Source organism: Balaenoptera acutorostrata, chromosome 16 (genome assembly GCF_949987535.1).
Source record: "Balaenoptera acutorostrata chromosome 16, mBalAcu1.1, whole genome shotgun sequence".
NCBI classification, from domain to species: domain Eukaryota; kingdom Metazoa; phylum Chordata; class Mammalia; order Artiodactyla; family Balaenopteridae; genus Balaenoptera; species Balaenoptera acutorostrata.
Genome location: NC_080079.1, coordinates 32,078,510 through 32,090,877, shown reverse-complemented (window position 1 = coordinate 32,090,877; position 12,368 = coordinate 32,078,510). Strand labels below are relative to the sequence as shown.

Below are 12,368 nucleotides of genomic sequence, written 5' to 3'. Positions count from 1 at the left end.
ATATTTCCAAAATTTTATTTTCTTACTTGAATATGCCTTCAGAAGAACCTTTAAAAATCAAATACTTAAGGGATGAAAGATTAACAATATAAATATTTCTACAGTTTACACAGAGACAGAGGGTTCAAGTTTCCACACAGCATTAGTATGCTGTGATATGCCTTGGGTAATTCATCTTTGGGCCTCCCTAACAGGAAATCAGATGACACAATCTCTAAGGTGCATCCCACCTTTAAAATTCTATGATACTATAAAGAACAACCAGGAAACCTCACAAAACACTTTTCAAAGCACAATCAACTTTATCTTTGAACAGGGTAAGCAAAGGTCTACAACAGAAAGAGAAATCTAATCAGCATTTACTATTGCATCTGGACCACTTAACGTGGCAGCTTCTTTAGCAGCATATCCATGATGGAGTGTAGAGTTGACAAGACTCCAAGGAACCGCCGACTCTTAGGGAGTAACATCTGGCCAGTTCTGATTCTTTTCATCTAAAGGTGTTTAGTCTGAAAGGAAAATAAATCCCACTTTTATAGCCCATGAAAACCATACCCCTCTATCTAAATAATCTTTCCATCTCAGCCTCAAGAAACTAATAAAAGAATGGTTAAGACAGCTGAATGAGTACTCTTCTTTAGTAAATAAAGGTGAGGATTGCAACAAGTGATGAAATCTGTCCATAGCAGCAAAGTAGGACTCAGGGTTTTTGCCTATTTTCTCTCTGGTTCCTTTTTAATAAACTAGAAATGTGTACCAAATATGGAAAAGGAGAGAGTATGTGAATAAATGTAGTATTGAGGTTCCCAAAGATCACATATTCTAGTCTAACTTTTCTCCTTACCTGTAATTAAATATTTAAATTACCTCATTAAATTAGAACAAGCCTCAGGGCATGTTTACAATAATTCATAAAGTTATAAGCAATGCCACTGTGGTTTAAATTTACAACTTAATTTTAAAATTAAGCCCCAAGGAGTAATACATGGGAAAAAATGTAAATATGTATACCTATTTTCAACAACAGTAAGAAAAAAAATCCTAAAAACAAGAATAGAATTTAATAAATCAAAATTAAACATTATCTTCAAAATATTATCTTTAAAATATCTCATTTCACATTCTCCTCCCAAAAGGCTAAAAATATCAGAAGTCAGTTACTATTCATTTTATACATGTAGACAATGAAGTCAAAATTGGAGTAAACAACTTTACTAAAATCAATAGAGTAAAAGAAATAGGATTAAAATTCAAAGCTTCTGATTATAAGATCCATGCTCTATTCAAAAATCAAGACACCTAATCAAAGATCCTCCAAAAATTCAATTACTCAAGCTTCTGCTTACCAAGTTAAAAATGTCCATGCAGGAAATACACACTCTGACAAACTTCACAGAGAAAACTAAAAAATATAAACACACTCATAGGAACTGATAACACAGAAGATACCTGCATAATAAATAGATAAGGAGGATTTTTTTCCTATTTTAACAAGTCCTTGACTTAAAATTTTAAACCACACAATCCAACAGGTATTGAAGATAAATTAATACAACACTGATAAATACATTGAGCCAATGGTACAAGTTTGAATTTGAGGCTTTACACATAATTTTTAAGTATCCATACAGCCCATTACATACCCACTCCTCTGGAAATTACCTCATTAGGAATCTATGAAGGTTTTCCCTGACCACATTATGTCCAATCCTTAAAGGATTTACTAGAAAACACTTTTCAGAAATAAATATGTTAAGGAAATATAATTTTATGAACAATTATTTATTATTTTATAAATATTCAAAATAAATCTTTGTCAGTTACTAATATACTTTTCTACATATAATACACTTAGCTTAGAGATTAAAACACATTTTAGGGTCTAGAGCAGTGGTTCTCAACCAAGGGCAAGTAGCAATGTTTACAGACTTCTCGGTTGTCACAACTGGAGAATGCTACTGGCACCTAGTGGGTGCGGGCCAGGGACTCTGCTAAATGTCCCACCCTGTACAGGACAGCCCCCACAAAAAAAAGAATTATCTGGCCCCAATGTCAACAGTGCTAAAGTTGAGAAACCCCGGTCTACAATCTAACTTTTATCCTTAGGACTATTAAGGTTTACGTACCTTTGAATTTAATATCCAGACCACTAAATTCCAATTCAACTCCTTGAAGTGCTTCTCCCAGAGTTTCATGGTAATGACTGATGCTTTTTTTTGACCCGACACAGAATGGAAGTGAAAAGTACTTGTATGTCTCTTGGCGATTATGGTAGGGCCCAACAGTATTCATCCATAAGACAACTTCCTCTTTATCTTGATACTGAAACCAAAAAAAAGCAAGTAAGAATATGTTTTTTAAAGAATCTAATTCAAATTAAGGGAATATTTGTTATTTGTTCTAAACAAAAATGTACTACCTCAGTTTGGGAAGCTCTAAAATAAAATGCTGGAAGCTTGTTTCAAAATGATGGTCAATGTCTACACATTAAAAATGAAATTCGGTGAATTTTAAAATTATATCCTCTGATTGTGGTCTCAAGCAGATTCACATTTTCTAAACTTTGTTTTACAGAAGATACTGTTTAAACAAAACCCAATAACCTATAAGAATGTTTATAATTAATATTGACACTATCAAATAACGATAAACCTAGAACCAACATGATTCACCATGCTAACGTGGACAAGGAAGGAGGAAACAAAATCAATAGCTTATCCAGAACCTCATGTTAATCACTAGAAACTCCAAAAACCTAATGTTGTCAGCAAGCACAAATAAAATTTCATCTCCTTTTTTTCCCCACAGCCATTGATCAAAGTACTAGAGAGGAGAGAAATGACTAAACAAGAGGAAGAAAAAGCCATACTATGAAATCTCCACAGCCCATTCAAGTCATCATTCTATCTTTCCCTTTATCAGCCTGAAAGACAGGTACTGCATGCAAATTTCCTCGAATAAATATTATGGCTTTACCCATCAGTGAATACTATATGTAGCTAAACCTGGAGTGTGGTCTGATGACTTTGGGTAGGTGACGTCACCTTTCCAGGGTCCAACTGGGGGAAGTGCCAAAGATTTCTAAGATCTCCTCAAGTCTAAAATTCCAATGATTCTACGAAAAGCAGTTACCTGAGTAATTTTAAAACTAGTATTCCTAATTAGCCTTTAATATAAATTAAAGACAACTAACAGTTGCAGCTTAAGTCAACTAACAGTGCAGAAGTTAAATCACTGAACAATTATTTACTGAGTGCCTACCATGCGCCAATAATTGTGTTTGTTGAGGATACAGCTTTGAACAAGACACATTCCCTGACCCACTGGAGCTTAGAGCCTAAAGGGAAAGATGACACTGAACAAGCAATTATAATAACATAGGGAGCTGTGGAGCACATAACAGAGGAACCTATCCAACTAGCCCAACTACCAAACATTACCTCCAGTCCTCCATATAAAATGAGTAAACATTTTCCATCAAAATCCAGCATCTCCAAAACCAAACTCATCCCACCCAAACCCAACCCCCCAAACTTTGTTTTTCTAATGGTACAATCCTCTCAGTCATGGCGACTCAAACCCCAAGTCCCACTGCATTCCAAAAAACACTGACTTGTCTACTCTTATCCAAAGCATCTGCCTCTTTTGATTCATACCACCACCACAGTAGGACTTAGATCTAATCACCTCACCTTCAAATCTAATAAACGTCTCATTGTTCATAAGACATCATCCAGGTACCTCATCAAGGAAATAAAAAACTACCTGACTTTTTGAATACATGGGACATGTACCAAGCACAGCATTAGGTGTTAAGGTTATAAAGATAAATAACATACTGTCCTTTCCTTTAAGTAGTTCACAATCCATAGTGGATCCAGACAAGTAAATGATTAACAATGAAGAAATAAGTGTTACAATTAAGGTAAAAAGGGCTATTGTAGCAACAATAAAAATGATTAATTCTGCTTTGGCAGAGAAGGGTCAGGATGAATAACAATATAGAAAATCATAAGCTGTTTCAAGTGAATTCAGAAAAACAACTGTAGATAACCTTCATGTATGAAGGAACCAATCAAAGGTCTGAATGTATACATAGATACCCATTCATAACTACTCTTGCCACTTTAGGGGGTTGACAAATATATGTATGCCACCACTCTTCCATCCAATGTTCAAGGTTACACTGCACTAATCAATCAAGGTACTCCTTTCTGCACAGACATAGGTATAGGTATAGATATATAGATATAGATAGGGATATAGCATAAGAATCCTCAAAACGGTTCTCTAAACCAATCACTATCCACTGAACAGGGCTGGTATTAGAATTGAAACCTGTCCACTGAGTAGAAAGCTCTTGGCATAGTATCACGTACACAAAAAGTATTGAATATGATGGAAAAACACTGAAGAAATGCTGAAATGAAAGTTTATTAGCAACTTAGTGAAAGAAGTTTGAAGTATGTGCACTGACTGCGATAGTATCCTTTGAGAGAAATAAGAAAGGCAAGGTAACCAAATGCATCCTTTTAGGATTACCACACTGAAAGAGAGGACCTATTCTTGCCATTAATCCTGCCAAGTCTGCAGAAATTTTATAAATATAACTCGTGAAAATAAACACAAAAAACACTTTCTCTATAAATCCTAATACTCATATTCCTTTACAAATAGACAAAAACTTGAACATAAATACTTGTTAAAACAGAGCATTCATTTATTTCATACAAACTGAAACACAGGACTAAAATAATTTAAGGGTCACAGTATGTGTTAAACTACACGTTCTGAAGTCACTCATTTTAAACATTCATGAAACCTTAATGGGGTAGTAAAGCTCTGACAACATGATGCAAACTGTACTATAACAAAATGTGTACCATTCTTTAGCCTAGGATTCCTTCTGGGAAGAGGACTGAAATAGGGATTAGAAAGAAAAAAATATAGAGATATGTAACATAGACACAAACACTCATATGTATACACATACACAAACACACACAGATGAGGGTGAATATTAAGGCTACAACTGTTTCTTTTCTTTTACATTGCTCCTTATGCAGACCACAGTCAGATTTCATGAACTTAAAATGTTTACTTTTCATTATAGTTCTTATTTATCCCTGAGAATAAGTGTTCCCAAGACAAGGTCAAGGGAAGAGTTCTTTTTCAAGAGAGAAAACGTGTCTTAAAATATCTTGAAATTAGAAAATACCAAATGGAAGAAACTTTTTAGGAGAAAAGCCTTTCCTTTCCCTAAGCTGCCGGGAAAGTCCCTGGGCTCCCCGGACTCGGTGGGAAGACAGCAACAGGTAAGGCTCTTCCCTCCACCCTTGGCTGAAAGGCTAGTCTAATTTGCTTTCAAAACATTCCAGGGCTTCCCTGGTTGAGAATCTGCCTGCCAATGCAGGGGACACGGGTTCGAGCCCTGGTCTGGGAAGATCCCACATGCCGCGGAGCAACTAGGCCCGTGAGCCACAACTACTGAGCCTGCGCGTCTGGAGCCTGTGCTCCGCAACAAGAGAGGCCGCGATAGTGAGAGGCCCGCGCACCGCGATGAAGAGTGGCCCCCGCTTGCCGCAACTAGAGAAAGCCCTCGCACAGAAACGAAGACCCAACACAGCCATAAATAAATAAATAAATAGCCAAAAAAAAAAAAAAACACACAACATTCCATAACGTCTTAGCAAGCTCTTTTTAAATACTTTCCTCGGAAAAACTCTGAGTTGCCAATGACGTGGAGAAAGATGGAATTTTATAACTTACCTGCAGAGTGTAACCAGAAGAAGGGGAGAGAAAAAATCAAGCAGGCACAGCAGTGGATCAGGAGGTCCCTGAGCATGGGGGTGGCTGCTTCCATGAGGCCTCCCTGGGAAGCAGCCAAAGGACAGGAGGCCAATTCAGACTACCTGCATTCCTCACCTCACCGGTCCATTTGTTTCCAGTTCTCAGAAGTTTCACTGTTACACTCAACTTCTGCACTGGCCACTCCAGCCAAAATGGCTTATAACATTTTCTTCCTTTCCTTTCCTGCTCCAGCTTGTTTCTTACGTCACTCCCCCAAGTCTATAATGCCCTCCTCCTACCCACCTGGCCGATTTCTACTTATCCTTCAGAACTGCCCAAATCCTCCTTTCTCCAATCCTCAGGTCAAACTTTAACTGACCAATCACTAACATGCACGTGCTTACCGTCTTTTGGGATAGTATCATTACTAGCCAAAACTTAATAAGCACATACCATGCGCTGGGCATAGTTCTAAGGTCTTTACATAAACATTTAATCTCTCAAAGCTCTGTAAGACAGGTCCTATTATTTCCCCCATTTTACAGATTCAAACAAACAAACTAAATAGAGATGTTAAATAATTTGTCCAAGATCATTCTAACTAATTAGTATCACATTTACAAGCTCAGGACTACATTTTTGCTAATCCCTAGTCAGCTTCATTAACTGAAGAGCAAAAACTAAATGAAGGAATATGGGAAAAATACAGCTGTACAAAGCACCTAAGGAAGTGCTGAATGCTGAACAACTTTTCCATTTGAGCCTTTAATCTGCCCTAAGGAAAAAAACCTTCCTAAGAAGCTCCTTGTCCTCTGATCTCAAAAGGAATGACCTTCATTCTCAAGAACTCACCAATGTTGGATTTCTCATTTAAATACTGTTTATGTGCTGGGTAAGTGTAGGTACAGAAGTTTCCCTCCTTGACAGAGATCATGAATTACTTTTTCTCAGAGGGAACACTTCAGGAGATAATGTTACTGAATTTCTCGTGTAAAATCCGAATAAAGAAATCAGAATTTATGTAGACAGGCAAAGGACTGAGGGCTCAGACTAAGCACCCAAATGCCATCATTTTTATGGGATGAGGGGAAAGATATATGCTTACTTTAAAATACATATCTGAGAAAGCAAACTCCAGTTCAGAAAAATATTTCAGAAATCATTATTTCAATGTCTTTTATTTATTTAAAAGACATACATCAGAATGCTAATACATATAAATTATTAGTGTATTTTTGGATAGTCTCTTCAGATAACTGCTCTCTCCCTCTCAAAATAGCTTTGTACCTAAATAAACTTTTAGTCTACCATGGAGTACAGCTGAAAATAGGACAATGAATTATGACACTTCCTAAAACTAGATCCATATTAAAGCACTCACAAATTCACTTGTAGTAAACAGCTCATCCTCTTTATAAATCTTCACATATGTTTTACTAGTTCCCATACTCCCGACAGAGACAAAGACTAAAGGCTTCCATTTGCCTAAGTAAAGCAAACAAAACATCTTTTTTTTAGCCAGTAGTGTAATAGTGCTTATGGCAAAGGTTGAGAGTAGGCTATCCTAGGCACAGATCGGGTCCTTTCAATATTACCTACCAGAGATACAATGGGCCACAAAGAAATGGGGTTTTAACCTAGGTAAATCACAACAGGCATCCCCAAGACTATGCATCTTAAGTGAACAATCGTCTGGGTTTGTTCACTGCTTTAAGTGGTAGGGTTATCATGCTTCCAACACTGCATATTCTTATTCCCGGTAGCTCCCTAATTACTCAAGTCACTCAAGAAGCACTGATTAAATACCACTTGCTGTGCCAAGCACAGAGCCTGGTATGTAACAGACGCAGAAAAAAAATTTTTGATTTTGTGACCTTGAGGAAACAGAGCCAAAAAAAAAAAAATTCAAGCCTCCAGTGTAAACCATAAAATGCTTTTAAGATTCCTGTGCCATTGATTACTGGTTTTTTTGGCGCTGACATTTTTACATAGTGTTACTATGGAAATTATATGTTCAAGACAGGTAGAAAAAACGACTAGAAATCAGGTAGCTCAGACTCTTTTCTGTGGCCCTGGGCCAGCCACTGGGCCTCTTCAGGCCATTAGGAAAATGAGTGTGTTGGATTCAATGGTCTCGAGTCTTTCCAGTTCTAAAATTCTATGATTCTCAATTTGCAATCCTTGTAATGGAGTCCTTTGAAATCTTAGGAGAGGTGATAATCTAACTCTAGATGTTTCCAAGTACTCCAACTGTCAGAAAAGCAAGTAAGCATAAGCCATACCCTATACATCTTTCACTCACTCTAAAGTGTTCTGTTTATGACCCTTCGATCACCTATTAAGAGCCTGTCTTTCATGAAAGTGTTCTTTAATTTTTATTTAAAACAGTATGTTTGGGACTTCCCTGGTGGTGCAGTGGTTAAGAATCCACCTGCCAATGCAGGGGACACGGGTTCGAGCCCTGGTCCGGGAAGATCCCACATGCCGCGGAGAAACTAAGCCCGTGCGCCACAACTACTGAGCCTGTGCTCTAGAGCCTGCGAACCACAACTACTGAGCCCGTGTGCCACAACTACTGAAGCCCGTGTGCCTAGAGCCCGTGCTCTGCAGCAAGAAAAGCCACCACAATGAGAAGCCCACACACCGCAACGAACAGTAGCCCCCACTCGCTGCAACCAGAGAAAGCCCGCGTGCAGCAACGAAGACCCGACACAGCCAAATATAAAATTAATTAATTAATTTAAAAAACACAAAAACCAGTATGTTCTGTAATTCATGTATGATTCAACTTTTAAAAACTGAAAGGAACCCGTTTTTATATATTCTACATGTGTATATACTCTAGAAGTCAGCAGCACATTTCCTTCTCATTATTCTTCTGAGAATATTAAGAGCGTTGGATAAATAAGCACATAAAAAATGCCATATGAGTCAAATGGTCAGCTGAATCCTAATTCAGTAGGTAAAGTAAGAGAAATCAAGGGCTTTCTGGAATTGCATGAAGTAGTCAGCTGCTCCTTCTTAGGACCAGCTACAGAATTTGTGGGGCCCAGCACACAATGAAAATGCAGAAAGTATTAAGAATTTCAAATGGTGACAGCAGAGCGTTAAACCAAGCAGTCTTTATGTCTTACACACATTAAGCGACTGCAAGGGTCACATGCCCACTGCAGCCCTGTCCCTCTTTAATGCTAACCCAAACACATCCTCAGTAACAACCCCCTATGGAGCTAAACTTACCCAAACATTTAAGCACTTAAAAATACTATCAATACAGAGAATTATTCAATTTAATGCCAAGTGTATTACTATCCTATTTTTAAGATAAAAGGCCGTAGGGCATATCCTATGAGAGCGTAGAAGACTATTAATTCAGTTTGCCTGAGTTCAAATCCTACCTCTACCTGTACTGGTTGTGTGGTCTTGGGCAAGTTACTTAACTTCTCTAGCATCCGTTTCCTCATCCATTCAAAGGACATAATACCACTCACAAGATTATCAGTGTATGTTTAAAATATGAGTTAATACATATAAAGTACTTAGAACGGGGCCTACCACATATTGCTACAAAAGCCCTATTAGTTATTATTTCTATCTGGAAACTGTCTTCATAGAAAGTTAATCTAAAGGGCAAACTTTAACTTCTAAAGATTGTTCTTTAATTAATAATCCAATTCCACAAGTATTTATTAAACACTTACTCAGCAACCTTCCCTTGACAATTTTTCTCCTCCTTCAGTATCATTCTGTCTTCATTAGCTACTTCTGCCTTCTTGGTGGAAAAAAAATTCACTTGACCATAGCCTTTTCAGTATTATTATTTGCTTGAGGTGAATGCCTAGTTTTCAAGAAATATTTTCAAGAAACTTGTAAGAAATAAAATATTTTGGCTAACAGCCAAAAAATATATGAATGACAAATTTTTTAGTTATATCTTAATGCTATCCTTCCTATAATTTTTAAAATAACAGGTAACCAAGTGAGAGCAGTTCAATGTAAACATGACTGAAAGAAAATGGATTCTAAATTTTTTTGTCCAACAATTCTCTCATACGTGTCATATTCTCTCAAAAACCTTTTAACCAATATTTTATATTCAATTTCTGGCTTCAAAAATTTAAATGTTAGAGCAGAAACTAACACACCATTGTAAAGCAATTACACTCCAATAAAGACGATAAAAAAAAAATTTAAATGTTCCTGGCAATAAAATTTCAATGAAATTGGCATTTACATTTTAAATCTGTAAATTAATCTAAGACCTTTTTATTCACCTCCAATTTGTGAAGTTTTAATTAATACGTACTTTTCCCTATTACAGCAGTTTATATAAAACACGAGATAAAAAAGTAAACTACTACTCTTAAGCTTACATGCCTGTATGGTGGAACTATACTTGAGACAATTCTGAGTTTTACACAGCAACTTCCCTTAAGTGTTCAAAAAATTGGAAAAATATTAGTAACCACTGGCTAAAAGAATGCCCATTGGAAATGAACACTTCTTACACTTTGAGACAAGTTACTTGACGGAAAAAACAACAAGAGAGCGTTTTAAACTGTTTAACCTGTGAACAAAATTATCTTAAGGTGACAAGTCACAAATACAGCACAAAAACATGTCACCAGCTCAGGATTGTGTCCCTTAAAAAATATACAGGTAAGAAGTTTCTGGCTGCGACTGAAGGTAGAAACGCCAAAAGTTTAGAACTGTTGTTAGCTAAAATAAGAGCCCAGCTAACCTACCGACTACAGAAAAGAAGTCTGGTTGCTTCATTTCCTCACTTGTCAGGAATGACAGAAGACTTGCAGATTTAGTACCACACAACCTCTCATGCAAAATCGTATCATTAATTAGTTAAGGCCTAAAAACACAACTACTCACAAGCACCCTCTAATTTACATGACTTTCCTGCCCTGCTCAGATCTACCTTTCAGAAAGCCACCGACTTACATCCCTAAGTGAAAGTCACTAGAGGAGTCGTTTTAACATCCAAGCTTGGATGTGGAAAATGCCAATTAAATAAACAGCCAATCAATTTTAGGCCAAATGCAAAAGGGACTGTTCCCAGCCAGACAAGAGGACTGGGAAACTCAAGACCCCTCGCAGTCAGAAGCCGCCTAGAGACCACCGGATGGGAGCCTCAGCTAGGGGCCAGAAGAGGGTGAAGAGAAAGTTACAAGTAAGGCCTCGCAGGCGGGCGCGTGTGGCTGAGTGCCTGTACACGTGTAAAGTGCTCTTCACCCCAAGTTTATCAAGGCTGTCCCCACGCCAGGGTTATAATCCGGTTTGGGCAGGAGGAGGAAGAAAAGGCCGGTGAGCACCATAAAGTGGTGGGTATTTCCTGGTTACTGTAAGACGGGTAATACGTGGTGCATCCATCTTCTGCCGTGTCGTAGTCCCCAGCAGCCCGGGCGCTGCTCCCTTTCCTGGGGGGCACCAGCTCCGAGCCTGGCTGCCTGCGGCCCCCACTCCCGCGGCCAAGTGAGCCCCGACCCTCGGACCCCGCTTCTTTCCCGTCTCCCGGGGCCCCTGGACCCAGGGCTGCGGCGCCATTTAGGTCCGGGTTGGGGAAGGAGGCCCAGGCACTTAGGAAGCGGAGTCCTGTCCCGGGAGCGCACGGAAAGGCCTCCTCCCCGCTCCCGGGGTTCCTGCTCCGCCAGGCCCAACCGGAAGGCGCCCTCGGGCGCCCGCGGGGCTCAGCCGGGCCGCTGGGCCCTCCAGGCCGCGCCGGGCCCGCCGAGGCGGTGGGCCGCGGGGAGAGGGCGGAGGCGGCCGCGCCGGCCGGGAGCAATTCTCACCGTGTGCTCGTGCTCGTCCGCCCGGGCCCGGGGCAGCAGCAGCAGCAGCAACAGCGCGGCGGCCGCCGCCACGCCGGGAGCGCCCGGCAGCGGCCTCATCCTCCGCGCTCCCACCGGCCCGGCGCCGGGCCACCGACTCCTCCGCCGCCGCCGCCGCCGCCTCCGCCGCGGCCGATTCGCATCCACGGGGCGCGGACAGACGCACGGGGGCCCGGGCCCAGCTTTTGGCTCCTCCGCGCCGCCGCCGTCACCGCCCGCTCCAGAGCCTCCCCCGCCCCCCGGCGCCTCCTTGCTTCTTCCTCTGACTCAGCCACGTCATCCGGCCACCCCGGCACACGCCGGAAGTGCCTCGCGATGCGGGGCCGCAACCGCCGCCGGCCGCCCCGCCGGAGAGGCGCGACCCCGCAGCCCCGGAGGACCGCGCGAGGGCCCGGCCCTCCCGCCGGTCGCCCCTGGGTTGTGAGAGAGGGGGCGCGCACAGTGGCCCCGGCTCGCGCCCCTCGCGGGTGCCTGGCCCGCGTCGCAGGGCCTAAGCCGCCTCCATTCGACTTGTGCGACCTAGGTCAAAACGCTTTACTCTTCCTGGCCTCATTTTCCTCGGCTGTGAAGTCGGGTAATGGTCTGACCTGCCGCCTCTCGGTGGGGATCGGATCAAGTAGCCCTCACAAGGAGCTCGGCTCCCGCCGGGAATGAATCACCAGCTCTATAATCGTCATTAAGGGAGATTGTTAAACTGGTATCGGGTTGGATGAGTGTCTTATTAAAGTCAGTGAATAT

General features: G+C 40.9%; 1 protein-coding gene across 1 annotated transcript in view; it reads right to left on the bottom strand.

The window, feature by feature from the left end:
- TM9SF3 (transmembrane 9 superfamily member 3) overlaps positions 1 to 11,899 on the bottom strand; it is a 77,560-nt gene extending 65,661 nt beyond the window's left edge. Inside the window, exons 1-2 of the mRNA XM_057530947.1 lie at positions 11,592 to 11,899; positions 2,127 to 2,322 (exon numbers count right to left, since the gene is read on the bottom strand). Of these exons, the coding sequence (XP_057386930.1) occupies positions 2,127 to 2,322; positions 11,592 to 11,690 (295 nt within the window). The 5' untranslated portion in view covers positions 11,691 to 11,899. The remainder of the gene's footprint in view (positions 1 to 2,126; positions 2,323 to 11,591) is intronic.
- Positions 11,900 to 12,368: the final 469 nt, after the last annotated feature.